This window comes from Gymnoscopelus microlampas (assembly GCF_963454915.1).
Source record: "Gymnoscopelus microlampas genome assembly, chromosome: 22".
Lineage (NCBI taxonomy): Eukaryota > Metazoa > Chordata > Actinopteri > Myctophiformes > Myctophidae > Gymnoscopelus > Gymnoscopelus microlampas.
Genome location: NC_139959.1, coordinates 27876517 through 27903045, shown reverse-complemented (window position 1 = coordinate 27903045; position 26529 = coordinate 27876517). Strand labels below are relative to the sequence as shown.

At 42.9% G+C, this 26529-nt stretch overlaps 1 protein-coding gene across 2 annotated transcripts in view; it reads left to right on the top strand.

Annotated features, from left to right (window-relative positions):
- The window catches only part of rsu1 (Ras suppressor protein 1), a 52504-nt gene that overhangs the window by 12529 nt on the left and 13446 nt on the right, over positions 1-26529 (top strand). For both annotated transcript variants that reach the window (XM_084048267.1, XM_084048268.1), the window contains exons 4-8: positions 3163-3283; positions 7651-7769; positions 9528-9610; positions 9930-10044; positions 13588-13720. In XM_084048267.1, the coding sequence (XP_083904393.1) occupies positions 3163-3283; positions 7651-7769; positions 9528-9610; positions 9930-10044; positions 13588-13720 (571 nt within the window). The remainder of the gene's footprint in view (positions 1-3162; positions 3284-7650; positions 7770-9527; positions 9611-9929; positions 10045-13587; positions 13721-26529) is intronic.

Genomic DNA, 26529 nt, shown 5'->3' with positions numbered 1-26529 from the left:
CCCGGTCAGGTCATATACACAGATAGCCAGATAGAGTAGCCCATATGGAAATCAATAGACCATATTGTACAGAGGGCCCTCTTGGTCTACTCTACCTACATACCAGGTCACGTGAGTTGCTGTCCAAACTCATCAGACACTCCATCTTTATCGATTCAGTACCATTCACTGGTCCGCTGAGAGAGAGAGGGGGCCAGCTAAATGGAATTGATTTTTTTGACGTCCTAGGTGAACCACAAGGACCCAGAGAGAAAGTCATCTTAAACCAGTGGATACTTGCTCGGGTTAGCAGCACCTTGATGGGTAGTAAACTCTAGGTTCACGATCATACAGTTATAGGACTGGGCTGTCAACTCTGATGCCGTCTATTGCAAGGGCCGGAGTAGACTGTTCTTTCTGAGGAGGCTCAGGTCCTTATCTTTGGCCATTGACCGTGGCTGCTGTTGGTTACTGGTCTGGTTGTCTGTCTGTCTGTGCTGGTAACGTTACATCGCGATCTAAATTTAACGCGATTTGTGATTGCTTGCTGGGGGGGGGGTGGGGGGGTCACATTAATGCAACCTGAACAGGCTGGTCAGGATAGCTGGTTCTGTGGTTGAGGCTACCCTGGCCTGGATGGTCTGGAGGAGGTGGCGAAGGTGCGTATAGCGAGGAATCTGAATGCAATCATGGACCTCTTTTGAATATTTCTATTTCGCATGCTTTTATTCAGTTACAAAGAACTCCCTTTTTGCCTTGCAAGCCTTGCTAGGCAAAAGACCGCTGTCACAGAATGAGTGTTTCATTTCCTTTTCACGCGTAGCCCATGTAATTTCTCTTACCTAACGTCTTGATTTGTGCTGCTTTCGACGTGCGCTGACTGACTGCGGCGAGAGAGTTATCGATTTTTACTAGCCGTTTAGTCTAAACTTTGAGTCCCCCTGAAGGAAAGTTTTCAGTTCCGGTTTCTCAGCGTTGCACTGTGCGTTGGATACAATGTCGTGACCACACACACACACACACACACACACACACACACACACACACACACACACACACACACACACACACACACACACACACACACACACACACACACACACACACACACACACACGCCTTCTGTAGAATGGTACCCTCCCCCCCCAATGCAGTATCAGTATGCCGGGGCCTCACCTCCCGAGTGCTCATCCGCCCAGCGGCATTCACATCAGGGCCTGTTTGTGTACACTCTCCCTTCATCCCTCTCTCCCTCTGCGTCCAGCCATCCATCCGGCCATCCTCCCCCTCTCCCTCCCTCCCATTGATCAGTGGCATAATCTGATAGAAACATCTTCCTCTCTGTTATCACCCCATCGATCTCTGTCCGCCTCTCCAGCCAGAGTCTTGGGAGAGGGGGGGGGGGGGGGGGGCGCTGATGAAGGAATGGAAGGAAGGAAGGATGGATGGATAGATGGAGGTTAAGGTGTGAGAAACAAAAGTCTGTTCCTGCCAAGTGACTGCGGCGTGCCGTATATGTCAGAGCGTCTAACTGAGCCATCAAAAGGGAAGACACTGAAGATGATTAGCTCGTTATGAGGACATGAGAGCAGTGGGGACAGTGAGGGTGGGTTTTCAGGGTACCTTCGGATGAAAGGGTCACAGAGAACCTGTACGAGACACAATCCCTATGTTGCTTGTCGTTCAGAGAGAGAAGTGGTGAACGAACAAAGCACAACCAGAAATAACTGTCTGAGATGTAATTAGTGTTAAGAAGAAAGGGCTCTGAAAACGCAACTTGACTTTAAATTCATTTGATTAATTTGGTTCCTCCGGAAGGAGCTATAGAATGTCTAGAATCTCAAAGAATGTAGCAAAGAGATCTTTTATCCCAAATGACATTACCTTAATGAATCCTTTACCTCATTTTTTTAAACCAATTCTCCACAGGGAATTACATTTTTTAAATGTTGCGGAGTCTATTATGTTGTCCTTTGACTGTGTCGTTCGTTGTATTGTTTCCTTGTATTGTCAAGTCCCGATCGGGGAAACTTGAGACAGTTCTAGAGTATGTAGACCACGAAAAATCTGATATACAGTTAATGATGTGTTTGGGAATCATACCAAACTACTATAGAAAGCATTGCCAGATATACTGTACATGTACATATAACTGCACATTTTTGTTTTAGTCATTTTTTATACTAGGCCAATGCCATTTGGGAACGATGCCCATTGGGAATGAATACCCCTTGGGTTATGTAATACCCATTGTACCTGTTTTCAGAGTACGCGTTTGTACCGTCTGTCTGTCTGTGACCCTTTTATGCCCATGTATGGAGATCTCATATGTCATGCTTGTCTGAATCTCTCTCTCTCTCTCTCTCTCTCTGTCTCTCTGTCTCTCTGTCTCTCTGTCTTTCCTTCTTGCTACCCCTGTCCTCCCTCATTGTGTCTTTCCCTCTCAACTTTCCTCTGAAGCTGTCCCTCATTTGATTGAATACTCAAAAAATGTCTAAAATGATAACATTAAAAAAGTCCTGGGGACTTGTTTCCATTGTGGTCCTATGTGTTCAATTCATCACCAGGCCATAGAACATTAACACGTTAAAGGGACTACACCATGAATTTTTACTTTTCCTTCTTATTTGTGTATTTTTGGTCTCCCCTACCTCTCTTCTATCCCAAAAAATACCCCAGTTTGAACACTCAGGCTTTCACAGCATATCTGGGGTTTTCTGTAAATTGGTCTCAAAACAGACCAAACTGATTTTCACCCGAAGGTGACGTCACGTTCGGTACAATCCCTCCCGTTTTTTCAGTAAAAAAAACAAAAAACAAAAAAAACATTTTCCACACAGAACCAGGAGATAACATGCATACAAACTGGCTCAATAGTGCCCCGTGTCAAACAGGACAATGTGGTATTGCAGGTGAAAGTGCTTTATAAGCCAGAGAGAAGTTAGTTGGAATGAGTATATCTGAGGCTTGATTTAGGCTCAAACCTTTTGAAAAACGTTTGAGGGACATAAACAATATGATATTAAATATTATTATTATTTTTTTAATTCATGGTGTAGATTAGAAGATCTTTTAATACATGTCAGCAACGAATTCAAATAATTTACAGAGGAGAAAAAGGAAAACAAAACGGCGGCATCGTATGACCCCTCATTCTGTTGTCCTTCTCTCTCTGTCTTCCAGCGGTCCCTGCAAACGTCTCTGACCTGAAGAACCTGGAGGTTCTCAACATGTTCAACAACCAGATAGAGGAGCTCCCCACCCAAATCAGCAGTCTGCAGAAACTCAAACACCTCAACCTCGGGTGGGCATCACTGTGTGTGTGTGTGTGTGTGTGTGTGTGTGTGTGTGTGTGTGTGTGTGTGTGTGTGTGTGTGTGTGTGTGTGTGTGTGTGTGTGTGTGTGTGTGTGTGTGTGTGTGTGTGTGTGTGTGTGTGTTTTGAAAAATAACGACATGTCAAAAATAGGGTTGCCAGGCTGAGTGGTTAAAACAAAAAGCTGCCACCCTTTTTTTAAATTAAATGTTGTATTTATTTAGAGTAGCCAATTATTCTCCCCTCCCCCCCGTTTTTCTCCCAATTTAGTTGTTGTCCAACTAAACCTCATACATGCTCACCTTCCAGTGAGGAGCTGCCACTGGGAGGACGTAGCGCCTCTGTCCTACTCTTACCATTCAAGCACTGCCCCAGCTCATAGGAGTTGCTCACGTAGCTACAAATATCGCCTCCCTTGCTCAAAAATTCAGTTTTACAAGGCCAGCACAGGAAACAGTGCATACGCATTCATTCTGTTCAATTCAATACAACTTTATCAATCCACTAAGGCAATTCGATTTTTACTCCGCCCTGATTTGGACCAAATAAAAACAGGCAGGAAACAAACATGTAAGAGCACAAGAGCTGTTTGGGACAATGTTGTACTGTGTGTGTATACTGTGTATATACATTATTGTGCTTCAAATATCTATGTATTCACAAAACCTCTGTGTCTGTCTGTGTACGTTGTCTCTAGGGCTGTGGATCTTGTGAATCTCACGTTTCTCAATTCGATTCCGATTCTTGGGGTCACAATTTGATTAAAAAAATAAATCAAGAGAAGAATCGATTTAAAAAAAACTATTGTCATAAAAAATTATTCCCAAACAGTTTTATCTAAATGATTTCAGTCATATTGTTTTCATCTGGACTTTAACAACCAAGTGTAGCCTATAATTTCCAACAGCTCAAACAAAACATTTTATAATACCAGAGAGGGTTGCGTAAAAATTCTTGGCTTTGATTGGAATTAGAATAGGTGTAGTTCTATTTGATGCAGAACACATACAAATACATCATTGGCACATACCCTCTTACCTAATGTGTCTAGACAATATAGTTACCCTACATGTGTGCAATATGTAGCCTCCCCAAGCTTACCTTGCCTACCCTCGTCGCAAAGGTCAAACATGGGTCTGACAGAAAGCAATCTCGGAACCCACAGACACACTGAAAAGGAAAAACACAACAGCGACCTCTGCTGTTCGTTCCTCCTCAGTGTGACTCTGGGACAATGCCGACGCAGCACATGTGCGCAAGGAAACGGGGTTTAAGTCTGCCTTCACCGCTCCACTTCCGGTGGTGAGCTTGCGTTTTCATTCCGACTAGATAACATTTCTACACGGAACACTAACACCACTTCTCCCAGAGAACATGGATCGTTTTGGTTATAAGCCCACTTGTTTCTATGATGAAAGAGTAAGTTCAAATGTGAATATCTTTCCGTGGTTTTGTCTGCTCCGCGGACGCTATTGTTAAATTGGTTTCGGCTAGTTTTTGTTGAGGCTGGCACACTAAATTTGCATAGGACAGGACACAGTCATTTGTCGGGAGTGGCACATTAATTATGCATAGCACAGGACACATTACACACAGCAGATACCATGGGATGTAACAAGGGGTCCGAGAAAAAACAACAACGTATCATCATTGCATTGGAGGGAAGCAGATCTACAAGCTCTCAACATGTCGCGCTGCATTAGTAACACACAAAGTCATTTTTTTATGAAACGCAAATATTCAAATAGTTATATTCCTGTTTGAATCCAGCTCTAATGCGCAGTCGGTACTGTGTACTCACAACAACCTTGTGACGTCAAGTCTGACTCAAGCCCATGGCAAGTCATCTTACTCTTTCTTTCTCTCTCTTTCGTTCTCTCACCCTCCCTGTACTTTTCCTGTCTCTACTATCCATTAAAAGCTGAAACACCCCCAAAAGCTGGTTTATAACCTTTACACATCCCTTGTGAGCCTAAAGTAAAGAACTGAAGGCTGTGTTTTGGACATTGTTCCCATTGTCTGGTGCACGCTGTGTTGGTGTTAGGGTATGACAAGCCACTTTGGGTTATATCTGGAGTCTATGTTATGTTCATTTAGCCCCCACTGTGTGCACTTAAGGCTAAGATTTTGTTCTCCTGACCACTGAAACTGGTAGGGGGATAGCAGTCCCTCTCCTGGCAAAAGACTTTTATTGTGTTCTCTGAACACAAGGCTATCAGGGATTCGTTGTTGTTTCATTGTGTAAAAAGTTCACAGTAATCAGCTTCCCGCGGCAGAAAGCCGGTGCCGCTTTTGGAACTCACCCCTTCTGGGTTTTTGTGTAGCTGTGCATACAGTTAATCTAACATGGTTAAAATGAAGTCTGAAGTTACAATGCATTTGTATAGGAAGGGGCGTGTCTGTTAAAATGAATATCTAAATACTGAATCAAGCAACTTAAAAACGGTCTGGGGTGGGTGCTCACAAAAGGACCACGATTAGACATTAAAATGATCCCAAACATGTTTGAAACTAAAATATCCCTTTAATATATTATTTTGATATAGTCTTGAATTTAGACACAGGGTGCAGTCTCTAGGCCTGTCACAATGATTACATAATCGCCTAATTGCAATTATTTGAGATAATCGCAATGATGTTTTGCATAATCGTCATAATTTGTTGACGATGATGTTGATTTCTTAAAAATATATTTTGAAACATTAAAAAAATAGTGGAAATAGCAGATCTATAAGCTCAAAACGTGTTGCATAGTGACGTATTTTGAGCTTGTAGATCTGCTGTTTCCACTATTCATATAAAGTTTATATTAAGTTTAATTATGTAAGTTATTTGTCATATCTGGCCTGCGCACCTTTTTGTTTACGAAGCGTATAATCGAAACAGAAATGTTTATTTTTATTCATAACGTTACAATGTTCAATGACAGAAACACAATTCAATCGCTAATCGCACATTTTTTTGAGCGACAATTAATCGTCGAGTAAAATTTCACCATTGTGACAGCCCTATCAGTCTCTACCTGTGCCTAAAAGTGTGCGTGTGCAGAGGGTTGTCGGCATCCTGTCAATGTCATGTAGGATTAGGAGGGGGCTGGCCTTGCCATTATGTGGTTGGTATTGACTCACTGATAGACACACACTCACATTATCTGGATAGTGTAAGCCGCACACTAGTATTCCACACCGCATGCTGTGTGGGTGTATTCTTTTTTTTTTTGATCGTGTAATTGTTTATTCTCCCGTATGTGTTTGTGCGTGTGTGGCTTGGGTATACCTGTCTCTGTGCGCAAGCTTTATAAAGCACTTGATCTCATTTGTCAAAAACAATCCGTCCCTCTGACCTGGAAATTGCCTCTGTAAACAGACAGGCACATGCACGCACAGTGCACACACATAAACAACGTCGCTCAATCAATTTGCCTCTGCTGCTCATCCAATCCTTCCCCTGTAGGTAACTTTGTGTCTTTGAAGAGCTTTCGTGCTTGTTTGCGTATTGATAATGGAATATTCCCCAAGGACATTTGAGGTACGAAGACAGACAAACAGATAGACAAACATTTATGCAAACGTGCAGCAACAGGCAGACATAGACTGGCGGTTGGAGCAGGAGTCAATAGCCTTCGTTCCATCCCATTGCCAAACGAGGCTAAAACAGGGCCCGATTAATGCAAACATGGCCAGCCTTGTTCACCCATCATTTTCCGTATTTTCAGTTTTTCACATCTTGTTGTTGATGATTTCATTTTAATGCTTGCAACCGTCATACCTAGAAGGTTGAAAGACAATCGAGGATAAAAAATAGACGTATTTACACTGTGGTCCCCTTACACAAAATCGAAGTTGATTCATTTATCCTGTTTGCCTCCGAAATTCTGGAAGAAAACCAACTTGAGAACGCACAATTGAGGTTGTGGGAACGAGTCCATTGAGTAGCCTCTGTGAGGACTAGGCCTATAAGATATGCAACGTTGATGATCAAATTGATCGTGTTCACATGGCGACCATATTGCTTTTACAGTACATTATACTCTTGAGGTGGCTTTCCACCCCCGAGTATGATGTAAGAGCAAAATGGCCGCTGTATTGATGAATATCATCAATTTATGATTAATGCTAATATGCTTACTTTATCTGAGAAAGCAGTGACAGCTTGTAAGAAAAGTACGATTGTTTAGACAGAGAATGTTTAAAGTTTAACTGTGTGTGTGTGTGTGTGTGTGTGTGTGTGTGTGTGTGTGTGTGTGTGTGTGTGTGTGTGTGTGTGTGTGTGTGTGTGTGTGTGTGTGTGTGTGTGTGTGTGTGTGTGTGTGTGTGTGTGTGTGTGTGTGTGTGTGTGCGTGTGTGTATCTCCACAGTATGAATCGTCTTAGCGGGTTGCCGAGGGGCTTCGGTTCGCTGCCCGCCCTGGAGGTGTTGGACCTCACCTACAACAACCTGAACCAGAGCTCACTACCCGGGAACTTCTTCTACCTCAGTGAGTGTGCACACACATACACACACACACCCACTTCTTAACCCCTGTACTATTATTAATGCTGCGTTAGCGTGCGAGTGGCCTAATCGTGTGCTCAGTTTATTCAACCATTAATCAGCTATTCTAATTGATTAATTACAGAGCTAGTGCAGAGGGGGCTGCTTGGAAGGACGGGTGTATGTGACTATAGCCTTTCTTTATTTCAGCCTTAAACGTGTAAATGCAGGTGACCAGACGCAAGAGGATGCCAGGTTTAAACAAGGCCATTTTGACAGCTTAGAAGTACCATATATCGAATGCTGTGTACATAATCTAATTTTTATCATTTTGATACAGTGTCATATTGATTGTATGTGAAGCAGTACAACAGGTTGTTGGCCTCATCCTTGGCCTCCATTTTAAACCACCTATGTAACTTTGCCCCCCCATTTTTCTCATTGTGTTTGCTGTTTTGTTCAGCATTTAATAAGAATAGTATGTCCTTGCATAGCAGCATAGCAGTGGCTGTGTGACTGTCTGAGTCTGTCTGTTTGAACTCCCTCAGCACATTCAACAGCCAACCCATTAACACATCCACCGCCAAGGGCTAATCTCATAATGTACTCACCAGTGCCAAGGTTTTATTGTTGTTTTTTGTTTTTTTTAAGTCGCCATAGGCCCCGTTAAAATCCTTTAGAATGCGCGATGGACTGTTTGTAAACAACGTGCACATGTCCCTGCGTCTATTAGTCCAGACCACGTGTCAAACGGAGCCGCCATGTTTGAGTTCTGACCGTTTATGTTAACATGGGAAATGCGAGGAGGAAAAACTACACAGGTTTTAGAAGGGTTTTAGTGTGCTACTTAGAATGGAGGCCGACGGGAAACAAAAAACAGGATCGCACTTCCGGTCGACTTCCGGTGGTGTTACACTGAAAATGGTCCCCCTAGAAAATTAAAAAAAAAAATCGAAAAAAAGGAAAAAGCACCCGGACCGTAGCACTACGGTCTCGGCGCTTAACAGTTGGATTTAACGGACCGTAGGACTACGTTCTTGGCGGTTGATGTGTTAAGACCTGAGCCCGACTCTACAAATGGCTTCTAAATCCTAACCGTTTTCTGAAAAAACGAAGTGACCGCGCTATGAGCTTTTATATCTGATATTTTTTAATAGTATAAAATGATGGTTAAGTTGTTTAAAATGTAACACATGACACAGACTCTTTCCCGGTTTTGATTGGTTAATTGTGTCTGTGACACACGTGGTGTGCATATGTGTATGTCCGCTATTTTGACATCTCTTGGCTAGAAAAGCTTGTGTGTGTGCGTGCGTGCGTGCGTCAGCTGCTCCTCAGTCCAGTTTGCAGGGCGTTGTTAATCAGCCTTGACCACTCCTATTGATCAGACTGTGGCCTGCCCTGTGTTTCAACTCACTCTTTCTTACAGATATGCACAAGCACACACACTTTTGCCCACCCTCTCCCACACACATACACACACACACACACACACACACACACACACACACACACACACACACACTTTCACCCACCCTCTCTCACACACACAGTATATTCTCTCTAACTCGCAATCAAGTCTTACAGAGTCATCTGTGTGTGTGTGTGTGTGTGTGTGTGTGTGTGTGTGTGTGTGTGTGTGTGTGTGTGTGTGTGTGTGTGTGTGTGTGTGTGTGTGTGTGTGTGTGTGTGTGTGTGTGTGTGTGTGTGTGTGTGTGTGTGTGTGTGTGTGTGTGTGTGTGTGTGTGTGTGTGTGTTACAGCTACTCTGCGTGCCCTGTATCTCAGTGACAACGACTTTGAGATGTTGCCACCTGACATTGGCAAACTAGCCAAGTTACAGATAGTAAGTAATTCATCTGTATACTGTACAAGCACAGTAAATCGGTGTCTCTCTCTGGCGTTCCCTCTCCTTCTCTATACCTGTCTCTCTTTCTCCACCTCTCTCTGTCTCTGTCTCTTTCTCTCTCTCTGCCATATCCCATCTTGCTTCAGTGGAGTAAGCTTTTTCGCTGCCTAGACTTTTTTAGATGGGATCGTTTATTCTGGAGTTATCTGAGTGTATTACTCTGTGTCTGTACATGTCAGCAAGGATGTTTTTAATTGTCTATTTTTCTCCCTGCCCACCACCCCCCACGCTCACCCTTTTCTCTCTCCCGCTCTAGCTGAGTCTGAGGGACAATGATTTGATCTCATTGCCCAAGGAGATTGGAGACCTTGCCCAGCTCAAAGAGCTCCACATCCAAGGCAACAGGCTGACCGTCCTGCCCCCTGAACTAGGTAAGCACACACACACACGCACGCACGCACGCACGCACGCACGCACGCACGCACGCACGCACGCACGCACGCACGCACGCACGCACGCACGCACGCACGCACTCACGCACGCACGCACGCACGCACGCACGCACGCACGCACGCACGCACGCACGCACGCACGCGCGCGCGCACGCACGCACGCGCGCGCGCGCGCGCGCACACACACACACACGCACAGATGCCTGCTCATCAGCAGAAGTTGATTGTGAATCTTTTGTTACCTGGAGGTGTGTACGTTCAGGTCATACATACTGTATGCTGCTCTTCACAGAGGAAGCCGAACACTTTCCAGCATGCGTGTGTGTGTGTGTGTGTGTGTGTGTGTATATAACACACACACACATACACACTCACACTCACACACACTCTCACACAGCAGGCATACATGCAAGTAGGTAGGCAGCCTGGCAGAGCTGCTGTCGCTGTGAGAAAGTATTGGTTTTTCCTACAGTTACATGGTAGCCTGTGAGGAGGCAGTCTGAGAGAGACAGACACAGACAGATGGACGGACAGACAGACAGACAGAATGGATGACCCAGACTGAACGCTTCACAGAGCCACATCCACCCCCACCGAGGTCACCAGGACTCCTAGCACTCACTGACAGCCTGTCCGCGCACACACACACACACACACACACACACACACACACACACACACACACACACACACACACACACACACACACACACACACACACACACACACACACACACACACACACACACACACACACACACACACACACACACACACACACACACACACAAACCTTAGTAGACATGCATGTGTACATGCATGCCCTTTTCTTTATTTTCTCTTTTTTCTGTTTCCTTCCATTTGTCTGTCTTGTTGACATGAGCAAGGTGGATGTGTATCGGCAGGGTATTGGAGAAGCGGAGAGAAATGAACGGGAAAGGGTTGGCCGAGAGGGACGGAGAGAGTGAGAGAAAAGAATTGATAGTATGAAAAAAAAAAAGAGCAGAGGAAAAGAACAGCAGGGGCTTATTAGAATCCTTCTGTCACGGCTCCCTAAGCCCTTTGCCTCCTCTCCAGCCTTGTTAGGGAGAGAGAACGAGAGAAGGTGGGAGGGAGAGAGAGAGAGAGAGGAGGAGAGAGGCATGGGTAAAGGGAGGAGAAAGCCAGGGAGAGGGGAGAGAGATTACGTGTGATTTATCCGCAACAATGCTTGTTTGGTGCAGTTTGTTAGGTTTATTCAATGGAAGACGGACTTTTTGGCCACAAAATAAGCTTTTTGACGGCCGTCCTTTGTGGCGCACATGGTACTGCTAGCGGTTTCACCTCCATGAGACATATGCTGACGGATTTCATTTATCTCTACGATATGTGCCAACACTTACATGTTAAATTCTCCACACACTCTCCTGTCAATGCTGCCCGTCACGAGAGTGTTGGGAGTCCTGCATTAACCCATTAAAACAGGGAAAGCATCTGATTTTAGCGATGGTTATTCAAAAATAGTAGATGTACAAGCTCACATCGCCTCACTTCGTGCCGCACTATGAGCTTGTAGATCTGCTATTTTTTTTTAAATTGTGAAAAGTTGTGCAAATCTTTGAATATACAGTATATATTTCTTGAAGCAAACATTTTTTACAAAAAAATTGCTCCTGGGGGTCTCTGGAACAAAATAATTTGAGATGGGAGTCCGCGGCCAAATACATATTTAGGGATCCTTGACATGAAAAGGTTTGAGCACCACTGATATAGAAACATACGTTTTTCAAGTGCATTTGGATGCCAATACTTTTGTACTTTTACTCAAGTACATTTTTAATACCAAACTTGTACTTTGCTTAAGTGAAAAATGTGAGTACTTCTTCCATCACTGGTCATAATGACTATGGCCGATTTTATCGGCGGACCGATGTATCGGTCAAGCCCTAGTTGCAAGCATGCATATTTTACAGATTCTTGAAGATGTTGCCTTGTACACATAGCTTGTGCATAAGCTCCTTTCACATTTCTCTCATTATGACCAACCGCGAGAGAGATTACACGAAAAAGCCCTATGTTGGCTGCACAGAAACTCGCTTATCTGCCACACAATTCCCCCGTCGTCGTGTCAGTCAGTTTTCAGAATGTAAGTGTTAACACCTTCCGTCTGACGATTCAAAGCATTTAAAGCCAGTTAGTCATGAGCCAGCATTTCATTGTGGGCTGTTCCAGGATTTAGTGAGAAGCCAGGGGATATTTCATATTTAGCCCGCCAATACTGTGTGTGTGTGTGTGTGTGTGTGTGTGTGTGTGTGTGTGTGTGTGTGTGTGTGTGTGTGTGTGTGTGTGTGTGTGTGTGTGTGTGTGTGTGTGTGTGTGTGTGTGTGTGTGTGTGTGTGTGTGTGTGTGTGTGTGTGTGTGTGTGTGTCTTGTCTCGTCTCGTATCTGTGCACACATGTCTGTCACCATTTCCTCTTTCTCTTTTATTTTTAATCATATCCGTCTGTTATTTCCTTCTCTTTCTGTTGGCCCCTATCTCTTTGTTTCAGTTTGTCTCTCGCTTGTTCCTTTCCTTTCTCTCTTTATCTATGCACTTTTTTACACTTTTATTTCTGTTCTCTCTCTTTCTCTCTCTCTCTATCTCTCTCTGTTACTGAGAAAGCCCTTCATCGCTGGGCTAATCAAAGGCTAGATAATTAGTCCCGTGGTGCCCACATTCATCACATTAGCAACACCGACCCGCGTTTCTAACCTGTCAGTACCGACAGCCACATGGGGCGCCCTCCTTCCCTCTCCGACCCAGTGACATCCTTCTCGCTCCTCTCCTCCCCGCCTGCCTTTAGGTCGATGACGCAACTCAATTCTTTTTAGTTTTTTTTGTTTCAACTCTCTCTAAAGTTTTAATCCTCTCTCGCTCGGTCCTCCCGATCCTTCCCTTTTTTTAATACAAAATGCAGTAGGAATGTTACTGTATGTGTTTAATGGAAATGTTTGATAAAAAATAGAAGATGTACTTTACTCAAGTAAAGTACAAATACCTCAAAATTGTACTTAAGTACAGTACTTAAGTAAATGTACTTAGTTACTTTCCACCACTGGGGTGTGTGTGTGTGTCTGTCATATGCTGTCTCTCAGAAGCATATCAAACGGATACCTTTGCTTTGAGGTGTATACATTCTTTCAGTTGCCTAAAGCATTTTTGTCTCGGTTGATCACTCTGTTTCCTTTTCTCTATCCCCCTCTCCCCCTTTCCCTTGATTTTGGCTTCACTCTTACGTTCCCTCCTGACCTCCTTTTCTTTCATTGTCTCCCTATATCTTTCCCCCGGTCTCGCTCTCCCTCCGTTTCTTTGCCCCCTTCTCTCTCACTCTCCTCCATCCCTTTTCCATCCACTATGCCCCCCATCTCTCTCTCCTTGCTAATTGCATCCTTCTCTCCTCCTTTCCCCCCTTTCTCTCTATCCCTCCCTATATCTGTCTCCTCCCTTCGCCCTCTTACTTCCTCCTGGTTTCGCTTGCCCCCCCCCCCCCCCCCCCCCATCAGGTAATTTGGACCTGACCGGGCCTAAGCAGGTCTTCAAGGCGGAGAACAACCCGTGGGTCACCCCTATCGCCGACCAGTTCCAGCTGGGCGTTTCGCACGTCTTCGAGTACGTCCGCTCGGAGACATACAAATAGTAAGTGACCGACTCCTCCAGCAACACGGCATCTGCAGACATGTAGGCAAACAAATGCATTTAACAAACAAAAACATACAGACCAAATGAGTGCTTCGATGTTCTCTGGGTAGTCTATTTGAAGTGCCCAGGTAAAACCTTTTTGCTACTAAGTTACTGTCCTTTTACTGTTGAGCACCAAAACACGTTCACCCGAAACTTGTCTGGAGAGACTTTTGGGATTGTACCAAACATATCATTGCTGTCGTCCAGAAACCTCTTTTGAGCTTCTAGATCGTCTATTTTTGAATTTGAATTCTGACATATGAGCTTTCCACCTGACACCAACGATATATTAGAGATGCGACGGTTCACTGTTTCGAACCAGTGGGAATAGGTTCAATGTTTAAGATAAGGCTGCATGCACTCAGACAGCTTGTTGGGTTGCAATTGCAGCAAAGTCAATCATGCAAAGGTCAAGGTATGATGTGTATCTTTTATGTTTATCTAATCATTGCCATCACTGCTCCTTTCATATTGCGTGTTTCTCTAGAAGAGTTTTCGCCAATTATCTCCTTGTACATTTCTCTCTGTGTTCTCCTGGGAGTGTGAATACTCACACGCCATGTGTCATTACCCCTGCCCCTCTCTCAAACACAACCAATTCCGGCTCTCCCTGTGTCTTTGTCAAGGTTGATGAACAATGGTGAGCAATACACCTTATAACGACTGACTTAAGGTTTTATAAGAAATTTGCTTCCTGCTGCTTAACTCACTGAGTGCCAGAATTATTTCTGGCTATGTTGTCCCAGTGCCAGAGATTTTTCCAAAGTAAAAAAAAAGTGCTTAGGAAGTGAGATACAGCCTTTTTCAGTTATAAGTTAAACAAGGAGTGGATGGAGCTGCAAATCTTCAGATAATGATATCTTGGGTTCTGAAATTAAATAAAAAACCCTCAAAAACACGTGAAACATGTGATTGGCACGTTGCACCATAGCGGTAAAACACGTGAAACACAGGAATAGCACTCAATGAGTTAAGTGAGTAATTCACCCAAAAAATAGACTTATTTTCCATCAATTACACACACCATGGAGCCTTGAATTCATGGACATTCTTTAGTTTTTGACGCATTCCTGAGACAATATTTTGCTGACGGGGTGGCTGTTCTGTAGGAGACTCTTTGACATGCTGACTACATATATCACCAGGTTCAAGTTGAGCATGAGGCAGGTGTCATGTCTTTCCCCATATTGGTCATCTCCTTACTGTAACTTTCCACTGTACTCTGTCACCAAAAAGCAGAATATATTTCCTCTAGTGAAGAATCAAGATTGGAACATGATACTATGAAACAGTAGAGGTGTGTGTGTGTGTGTGTGTGTGTGTGTGTGTGTGTGTGTGTGTGTGTGTGTGTGTGTGTGTGTGTGTGTGTGTGTGTGTGTGTGTGTGTGTGTGTGTGTGTGTGTGTGTGTGTGTGTGTGTGTGTGTGTGTGTGTGAGTGAAGGAGCGTTGCAGGGCTGTAGAAAGTGGTATCCATTTTTTATTTCTCTAGCTGTCTGTTCCCAGCAGAAAGAGATGCTGTAAATCCGCCTGTTTGAATGCTTTAAAACTGCTAGAGAGCTGCGGGGGCACGCTCTGGAACTGATCCGTGTGTATATATGTGAGTGTGCGTGCATGACTGTGGCTGTGAGCAATGCATGTCTTATCAATATTTTTTGGGGGTTTTGTGTACTGTATGAGTGTAACTCTGAGGATGTCTTGACAATTTGTGTGTGTGTGTATGTCTGATCTATGTCTGTGTGTGCAAATTAGTCTTGTCTTGAAATTATTCTCTTTTGTCTTGCTGCAAAGAAATGTAGGGGGGTGTTCCTGCCTTGTGTGTTTGGTGCTGAACCCTGCTGGAATATTTCCCCATTTTTAGTTATCCCAAACCAAAAAAACACTGCTTTAGAAGGCATTTATAGAATCTGCCTCAGGTCTTAATGGGTTAATGCTGCCACAGCCTTTATTTATTTATTTCCGCAATTGCTTGGGGACACGTTTTCTGACATTAGGTTATCTCTACAGGGTGTTTCTGTATCATTTGTTAAATTGTTTATCATAACGCTTATGTGTTTTCCAATATATTCTTCCAACCGTTTCCAACCAGCAGTTTGGTTGTTCTTTCTTCGTGAGGAGGGCTGGCTAATTTCCCTTTGGCAAAGTCATCACTTGCTATTATCCATTGAATGTTGAGGGGAACCAATTCGCAGTCTTTTTTTTTTAACCCATTAAAACCGGGAAAGCATCGTGTCATTTTAGATTTTTCGTTGGCTATTCAAAAATAGCAGATATACAAGCTCACAGCATGTCACTTCGTGCCGCGCTGCGAGCTTGTGCATCTGCTGAACATTTTTGAAAAATCTTGAAAGTGTGCGAACGACTGATTGTAGAAGGCGTTTGTAGAATAGGCCTCAGGTCTCAATGGTTTAATTTCGAAAATTGACAGGGTCGCTCAAACGATCTAGCCGTCACCTTTGTGCCTCCTCAGCAGCTGTCTAGCTGGGATGATGGAGCGCTCTGCCAGCAGCTCAATACGCTGGCTGTTTGCTTTGATGCTGATCACTGCCTGCCAATAGCGGACACACTGTTATGATGAATCACCGTCCACACAGGCCCACTGGCCTACAGACCTGGACAACCACACACACACACACACACACACACACACACACACACACACACACACACACACACACACACACACTTTAGCAACAATTAGCAATCAACAATTTAGGCATTAACCCATTAAGACCTGAGGCAACTTCTAAAAATGTCTTCTAAATCCTAACAGTTTTCTGTGTTTCTATATCAGTGGTGCTCAAACTTTTTCACGTCAAGGACCCCCAAAATTGATATGTATTTGGTCGCTGACCCCATCTCAAAATATTTTGCTCCAGGGACCCCCAAAAGCAAAGATTTTAGTTAAGTGTTCGCTTTAAAAAATATGTATATTCAAAGATTTGTCAATATTAATTGTATTATTATATTCATGGCAGTCTCCAAATTCGAGTTTCTTAAAATGACCCAGAAGTATCCAAGTAGCAGCCATGATAAGAGTCAAATTCTCTAAATGCATTGCGCTGCAGCGCATTGTGAGCTTGTCGATTTGCTATTTTCTGCGAAAGCTTTCCCCACAATACGGATGCTGGGGCTTTAGTTGTTAAAGGGGAAAATGGTGCTCTGCTCCGGAAAATGTGAACATGGATAGCTCTATAGTTTGAGGGACACAGGAAATGAAATGCACCGTAGAAGGAACATGAGTTTACAGACAAAAAAGAACAGATGCTTTGGAGATTAAGATGTTTCAGTTGTGACTTTAAAGTTTCATGCACGCAAAATGCAGTTAATTTGGAGAAACGTGTGCGCGTGCGTGTGCACGTGCACGTGCGTTAGCTGTCTTCCATCAGGCAGGTGTTAACATGTTAATCCCAGAGAGATCCTCCTTTGTGGTTTTACACCTTCTCTCTCACACCTGACAAGTTGTCCTTCACCTCATTGGAAAGTTTTCATCCCCTCCTTTGTGTTTTTGGGTATCAAACTCTAGATGCAAACACAGTGCTGTAGGGTCATATAGAGCAATGCACCCTCATGTCTCAGCATCATCTGACTTGCCGTATTGAGTCAATGTAAGTGCTCTTTACGGGCCATAATCTAAGATGCTTTTGGTCAGTAAGGGTACATAGTCTAGTTTCATAGCAAAAATGGTCATTGTCTCGAATAGACATAGATACATAAGTGCTCTGTTTCAGTGAAGAGGAAGAACAGCTGTTTTTGTCTCCAGATAAGATACTTTCCACTATTATTGACTTTTGATGTTACAACATGACTTATTTACAAATAAGTCACGTTGTAACATTATGTTATTACAATGTTTCCTTGTATTTTTTAGTTACACTGCTAGTTGTCAACTGGCTTCACTTTGAAGTCAACCAATATAAATGACACAGTATTCTTTTACAACGTGTATAACAAATGTTATTTATGGAGCATCCCGAAAACCACTTTTTGGGCCCAGAGCCCAGACCCACTGTTTGAGAAACACTGTGTTGGGCAGCTGTGTAAAAGCGTCAAAAACCGTGGCAGTGACTTTGTGTCTATAAGTGATAACGGTATGAATATCTCTGAGCCATTCAGTGATTCTTGGTATTCGGATGTCATTTGTCTAGTCGCGTTGTCACAATAGGCATATGGTTGGTGCTGTCAGCTGTGTGTGTGTGTGTGTGGTCTGTTCACCAGTGCACACTCCTGACCCAGCGTTACATGAAATGAGATCGGGAGCAGTGTTTCCTTGCTAGAGATTTGTTCTCTCTACTCTTCAGTGGCTTTGCAGACAGACAGGCAGACTGACTCTTTAGGGCTGTCACGATTATGAAATTTTACATGACTATTAATTGCCACACAAATAATTGCGATTAACGATTCAATTGTGTTTCTGTCGTTGAACACTGGAACACATGAATAAAAAAATGTTTTGTATTTGAAGTTGCACAGGGCAAATAACCTTAATATACAAAGCTTGTACTGTAGATCTGCTATTTCCACTATTTTTTTAAATGTTTGAAAATGTATGAACATTTTTCAACATGGAAACGATTATGACGATCATGCAAAAATAATTGTGATTATCTCAAATAATCGCGATTAGGCGATTATGTAATAATTGTGACAGGTCTATCTTGGAGTAAAGTAATTTGATTGTGGAAATACTCATTCTAACCCTGCTTATCAGAGCAGGGTTGAATCTCTCTATAGATGCCTATTGTTTGACTTTCGACTTTGTTTCTATCTCTGTCTCCCTTTCTAGCTCACTTCTCCGTTTCTCTCTCTGCATCTCTGCCTCTCTCTTTCATAACCTTTTTCCACAAAGTTAGCAAGCCTGTGAAGGTTTATTTTTTTCGTGGGAAAACCAGCTACAAATAGGCGATTGGTGCCTCTCCTATTGCCATTAGTCAAGTATGCCTTTCTGTTGTTGTTGTTTTTTCCTGCATGTAAAGGCACCATGTGCGTGTGTTTGTGAGTGTGAGAGAGAGTTTACCTGTCATTCATATATTATGGGACAGCTTGTTACGCTGAGAGAGAGCAGAGTTGTGCTTCCTAATGGACTGACAGGCGTGAGTGGCCACGACGCGCTCATAACGCATTAACATACGCCGATCTCGCTCACTGCCTCTCCTCCAACACTGACAAATCTTTTATTCATCCTATCCGCTCTCTCTGTGCCACCCCCCGGCCCCCCCACACACACACCCCACCTCCCTCTTGCAATTTGTTTATCCTCCATTTCAGCTTCTCTCTTGTCGTGGGTGGATCTTTGAGGAGTTTACTCTAGTCTGTTGTCAGGTGAGAACGGATCCATTTATGAGAGAAGTTGGGGGAGACAAATGTTCCACCTCTAAGCCAGTGGTTCCCAAACAGGGGGGCCCAGATTATTTGGGGGGGGGGGGCAGATGATTAACTTAATGTGCAGCATTGTCTTCTCACTCAACGGTAAACAACAAACCAACATACAGTATACTGTAAGTGTATACTGGATATCTGCACATTTCTAAAGTAAAAAATGTATGACTTTCTAAGACCTTTAAGACCCTAAGCAAGAAAGAGGCAAACATTGTGAAACTAGCCAATCTGCAAGCTCACAACACCTCGCAGTGCATTGTGCAAATATGATTATTTTGGGGGGTCACAGCCTGAAAAGTTTGGGAACCCTTGTTCTAAGCTATGGTCTGAGTCTGAGACATTTCTGTACTCTCTTTAACTTTCACTTCGCGAGACTTGGAACAAGTCCGCCTGGTTGCCATGGTGGCGTGACATATGATTGTAAACCAACCCTCCTAGGACTGTCACGATGATGACAGTTTACTTGACAATTAATTGTCATTCACTTCATTGCGATTGTTGATTATTCTTGGTGAGTGCAAGAATGCACAGGCAACGACTTTGGAGAGAGGAGATCTGGTTGTTTATTGAAGACGATATCACACGGTATCAAGCATGGTTATAGCGAACTGAAGAACATGTTCTTTAGCTAAATGCATAAAGTCCCACTGGTCGCTGGGACTTTCTTTTATAGCAAACTGAAAGGTCACAGTATCATTTATTTCCCAACATTGGAGACAGATGAGAAGTTCGCCCTTTCACCTTAGCGCTTATACAGAGCTATTTATAACACATCAACTGACCAGTAAGAATACCTGCTTTGCCCAGTCGCATACACTGATTGCCAGGTGTGAAGCAACCTGTGGGTTTAGGTTTCTGTTTGCCCAGCAACACCTCCGAGATGCAGCAATCATACTGCCGGAGATAGTGCTGACCGCACAGAAGACCTGCTCCCTGACCTTTAAGAGCCAGTCCCATGACTCGAGCCGAGTCTCTGTTGCAAGGCCCAGAGGCCTTGACCTCTGTCACCCGGAGCCAGAGGCCTCTGTTTCAAAGTACATAAAAAGTAATAATCTACATATATAATGCCTAATTCTATAACACGATTAAATGCAATAGATGTTACTATGGCCAAAATATGGCATATTTAATTATTGTATGGTAATACAGTGGAAATAACCAATCAACTTTCTACTTTTGAATACTTAAGTATAAGTATTTTAAATGGCAGAGTGCTTTTATTTTCAGAAGCAAGTACACCATTACTTTCTAACTCAAGTACAAATTTGACTGAGCAACTCACATGTAGCTGACTTATTTGAACAGGAGTATCTATACTAACTCAAGTTCCGAGGTTGAGTACTTTGTAATGTACACCATTGCTCAACATGCTTGGACTGAGAGCAGTAGGGTAGAGAACAATCTGAAACTATTAAGCCCAGCACAGCCACAAGTAGCCGTATCATTAGCAACCAATTAGCTTCCCATTTAGGAAGTGTGTGTGTGCGGCTGTGCATATGTTTATGCATGTCTGCGTGTCTCATCCGACTCAGCACTTTGCAAGGCGCTATCGTCCACAAAGCAGGAAGAAGCGAGGGCAGAGAGTACTTACTACTGTAGGGATGGGACCGATTTGGGTTTTTGAAAATCAATTCAGCAGCATTAATAGAAATAATGATTAATTATTACTACTAATAATTACTATTAACTCATTCCCTGCCTAGAACGACTAAAACGACTTCTGTCCCATAAGCCATGCCTGCCTAGAACGACTAAAACGACTTTTTGAAAAAAAAAAAAAAAACCCTACCCAAAGACCAAGGAGATATGATTTTTCGAAGATCTAGACTCCCATCCACTTCCTTGTTAACTTTAAACTTAAAAATTCTGTATCTCGGCTCCTGAGTACTTTTTTTTTTCAATGAAAAATCTTGGCAGTGGGCAAACGCGGCCAGAAATAATTCAGGCAGTGAATGAGTTAACTGCCACCATCAAGTTTGGAATTTGCATTAAAGCCCTGATGTTTTAAAGCGGTAGTTTAAGTAATTACGGTCTGTACTCAATGTAAACGTCTTTACTTGACAATACCTACTCATGTCTGTTAAAAATAATTGCTTTGGCTTTGCGTTATGTAGAGGCCCCTCAATATGTAATTCAACATTTGGGGTGGATCGGATGATGTGTTCATAGTTTTAGGCATTTCTTTTGTAAATAGGCTCCTTTCACAAACTTTGGAAGCCAATTGGTATGGAATATTTAAAAAATCCTGACTGCCAGCGAGCGGGCGATATGTTATAGCGCAAGAAACAGTCCTGATATGGAGCATCGGCCATGGCGTAGTGACATAGCCTGAACCAATCCAAAATTAACGAATGAATAACTAATGAGAGGAAAGAAAACTGCAACGCAGCACGCTATCTACAGCGTTTCACTGTTTGAACCATCCTGTGATATAAATATGAAGTAATGAGGGTCTCACTGTACCATTTGATGACGGTTTGAACTATAATGAAATGGGCTATAAATATGAGGTAACGAGGGTCTTAATGTACCGGGAACAACCCTGAAATATAAATATGAAGTGCATCAGGAGCAATGCGAGCTAGAGAGGCTACGTGTTAAAACTTCTGACAACCAAAATAGCTTTATTCCACAAACGGGTGCAAAGCAGCGTGCAGATCTCCAATAAAAAAAAGGTTTGGGGGGGGGGCAGCCGCGAAACCTAGCTAAAATAAAAAAGCATCATGGAGAGTTGCTTTTTATTGTGTTCATGTGTGAAAAGCTTGATTCGCATGTGTATGTTGATCCAAGCATGCCGAGCACAAAAATTGCCTGTGCTCAAGTCAGTCATGAAATTACCCAGTTTTGACTGGGAATGTGCACGTCTGAAAATCAACGACGGTGTTGTCTCAGCGCTGTAATCCCAAATTTTAGGTCATTTGCGTGTTGGAATGACAGCAGATGTTTGCCGTTTGCTGCGGAAAGTTGTGACCTCATTTTGCAAAAGCAGATTGTGATGCTCAGCAGACCTCTCAGAATAAACCATGCTGGAAGCTTGATGAAATTAATTATAACTATCACACATCATTGTTCATTCTCAGCTTTCCACCTAGTTTTGCGCACAACGCCGTCTGATGCACAATGCTGTGTCATTGGCGGTGCAACAAAGGTGCTTCATCCGTTAGACCAGTGGTCTTCAACATTTCTCAGCCCAAGGACCCCCTCGCTGAGGGACCCCCACTGCAAATTGTATTAAAAAATTGTTTTATACTATCATGTGGCACTATCATCAGTGTTGTGTTAATTACTGTATTTTTGTTTGTTTATTTACACATTATCTTTTCTATTATTAAGTTGGATTGATGCTCACGTGTATTTTCAGACATTTTACTACTTAAAGTCTCAGTAACTTTGTAAACTTGACCGTTGGCTTTACTTGGTTTGCTCTTTTTCCCGCTACACCAAACCTCCCTGCCGAAAATAGCAGATCTACAAGCACACAACAGTGCTAGGTGTTGTGTGCTTGTAGATCTGCCATTTTTGGCTAATGTTCCACTCAGAATAGGGTAGCTATGTGGTTAATGTAAAAAAAAGAAAGAGAAGAAAGTTCCTATCACACAAAGATTTGGCGGCCCCCCTGTAGTAACTCTTGAGGACCCCCTAGGGGTCCTGGACCCCGTGTTGAAGATCCCTGTGTTAGACGCATGCACAGATGCTCCATATCAAGACCATTGTCTTTGAAAAATTACAAAATTGTCCTTTTCTCAGTCCAGCCGTGGCTTGTTGTTAGTCCCACTGCCGGCCAAAGGCTCTGCTTGGGCTGATAGGTTTGCACTCTCTCAACCCAGATGTCAGCGATCTTGTCCGCCAGCATATCTCCTGCACAAGAAGGTATTAAATTATCAAACTTGGGACCAAAAGTAAGTCCCCTGTGTGTGCCCCCAAAAAGTCAAACCCAATCACAATCACTGCTACATCGGGTTAGGGACTATGGATTGCCCTGCAATACCTTTCCTTTGTTTTTTTATATATTTTTTTATTTAGGAAGGACAGGATACAAAAGTGTCAATGTAAGCTATTGTGCAATTAGTGCATGATTGTACTTCCATTTTTTTTTTGTGTACCGCGTCACTTCGTGCCGCGCTATGAGCTTGTAGATCTGTTATTTTTGAAAATATAGCATTTTTAACTCTCCCTGGCAATTTTGGGGGGCCTTGACATGAAAAAGGTTTGAACACCACTGATATAGCGACATACGTTTTTCAGAAAACTGTTAGAAGACATTTTGTAAAATCTGCCTCAGGTCTGAATGGGTTAGATGAAGTGGTCAACTAACAACGCATGCCACTGCACAACATGGCCAGCTACATTAGCCAAGTGTCCGTCTCGGTAAGCTTTCTCCAAGCTTTTATGAACCCTGCCTGCAGCTTTAAGTCTTTCTACTCGCATATGTCATCATTTTCTCTCTCCCAGCCATTTCTGCTTGGGTAGATGCTGTTGCCTTTATTCTGCTGATTGCATGGCGAGGTTACACATAGTTGCTGTCATGCATTAATGGCTAACAGATGCAGACACACATAGGGGGCCTGCGGAGATCGGGTGAAGATGTGTGTTGGAGCTCATTGGCAAATTTATGTTATTTATTTATAAAAAAAAATAAGAAGCAGCAAAAGTCCTAATTTCAGCTTTGTCCTGTCATGTGTACACATGCCAAACGTAAGTAGCCCAGGTCAGGATAAAATCATGAGGGGATGAACAGATGAAAAAATAAATTCACATTCTGGAATTAAAGCTGCCTTGTTTTATTAGCTACTTTTCGTTCACACTGCTCTCAGGCAATTGCCCACACAAAGTAAATAGGAGACTTAAGAAGAACCATACTTAACCAAGTGAAGTCTACCATTATTGTACATTGGCAAGGTAATTATAAAGCTTGTACCAAAACTGACATGAAACATAACACAAATTAGAGACTCTGCATACAAATTACAATATTACATATTGAAATGTTTTAATTGCAGGGTATTGCCTTACGTCAGAGTTTATGCAGTAGCCCTGTATGCACCTGAACTAACGAAACTTCCAAACGTACACACCTAGGGCCCTATTTCGCGCGTCTTAAGTACCAGGCCTAACTTAAGAACTGGTACTTAAAGTAAGACATGCAAAATGGGCCCCTACAGTCACAAGATTTGCTTGGTTATCAATTTCGGTGCAACAATTGTCTATCCAGCTGGCTCATTATGGACGGGCACATCATCACTGCTTCTGAATGCTACTTAGATGCTCCATTTAGCCTCAATTAGCATCAAATGAGCACATTTAAATGTTTCCTTTAATCACAGGTGTGTGCATGCCTGTCAACACTCCAAGCTTTGCTCTATGCAAGCAATAACATTTTGTTCAGCCATAGGCTATGCAGGCAGACACCTTTTCCATTTCTTCTGCTGTTTCAATTGTGCAATAATTCAGAGTTCTACAACCTATGTCTTTGTACATTTCAGGTGTAGATCAGACACATTCATTTTCATTCTATTATGCACCACGGAATACACACTGCAGCTGCATGGTTAGTACAACAAAAAAACGATTCTTGTGATTTCCATCAATCTGCATATATATATATATATATATATACACACATATATGTATATATACATATGTGTATATATACATATGTGTATATATATACATATATGTGTGTGTGTGTGTGTGTGTGTGTGTGTGTGTGTGTGTGTGTGTGTGTGTGTGTGTGTGTGTGTGTGTGTGTGTGTGTGTGTGTGTGTGTGTGTGTGTGTGTGTGTGTGTGTGTGTGTGTGTGTGTGTGTGTGTGTGTGTATGTTCTCCTATAGGTTCATTATAGCCTGTCACTATCGGGTTCCAGTGGCATCAGAAATGATCCATGCGTCACTAAAGTGCAAGCATGTCAGCCAAACGTGTGTGTGTGCGCACTGTGCACATACTCACGCTAGCGCAATTAGAATGAGTAAATACAGGTGCTTGCCCTTCCTTACACATTTGCTTGCGTGTGTGAGTTTCTATAGATGTGTGGATTGTTCCTTTTTAGTCTGCGTGTATCCCATCCCTTCTCATTATGTGGACTTTGGAGAAGGCAGGGGCATATCCTGGTAAAGGCCTGCAGCCATAGCGAGACACAAGCGGGTGCAGGCAGACCCAGTAACGGGCCCCTGCACCCTATCTATCACATTGCTCATTAAAGAACAACAATACATTTCTATTATCTCTCTCCCGTTCTCTCTTTCTTCTCTTAACGCCCAGGCTCTGTTCACATACATTCTCTGTCTCTCCCTCTCTCTATTTACATGTTCCTGGTAGAGATGTATCGATACAATTTGTTCCTTCCCGATACCGATTCCGATTGCGAACCAAATGGACCCGTAAGGGTCCATTTGGTTAGTTAGTTAGTTAGTAATATTATGTAAATAGTACAGTAAGAGTATAAAACAGTTCAACTGAAGCAATCAAAATATGACTGTAAATGAAATATCATGTGATAAATTACGTGGTATCAGAATGGCATAGACTGGCATACTCGCTGATACCGATACTAGCATTTTAGGCAGTATCGGCAGCTTTTTCCGATTTTTCTGGTATCGGAACAACTGTAGTTCCTGGTTTCATGTCACCCTATCTTCACCTCCGCTCAGTGTGTTCTACCGTGTTACGCTATATACTTAGGATACGGTCCAAGAAAATTAGGAAAAAAACTTATACCGTCCAATAACCATCCAAGGAAGCGTATCTGATACACCGGAGGAGGGGCCGGAGGCAGCAAGAATTTAGACTTCAAATAGCCTTTTTGTGATAATGTGGCGTCTGAGGTTAAAGGGGTAGTTCACCCAAAAAATACTTATTTTCTATCAATTACACACCCCATGAAGCCTTGAATTCATGGCGATTCAAAGAGTCTCCACTCTGCCGGTCATCAAATTATTGGCTTACGAATGCTACAAAAACAAAAAAATGGGGTGTGTAATTGATAGAAAATAAGATTTTTATTTGGCTGAACTACCCCTTTAAGGCTTATGTGTGGCCATTGTCTTGAGGTGATAATGGCCACTGGCCATAGCGGCCATTATCAGTAATTCACACATTAACTTAACAATAGATGGCACACTTACTGTAATTAGTATTCAAACTGCACGTACATCATCAAGAGTGCAAGAACAACACTGTTAGAGCGGTTATTTCATTTGGTGACCACGCGCGCGCATGTACGGGTGCATGTGCGTGTGCCGTGCGTGTGGGAGGGAATAATTATGGTATTACCCTCCAAAAAAACTAGAACACACCACTGCCTCCACTCACTGTCTCTCTCTTCTCCATCCTTAACCCATTAAGACCGGGAACACATCTGTGTAATGTTTTAGATTTCTTTGGCTATTCAA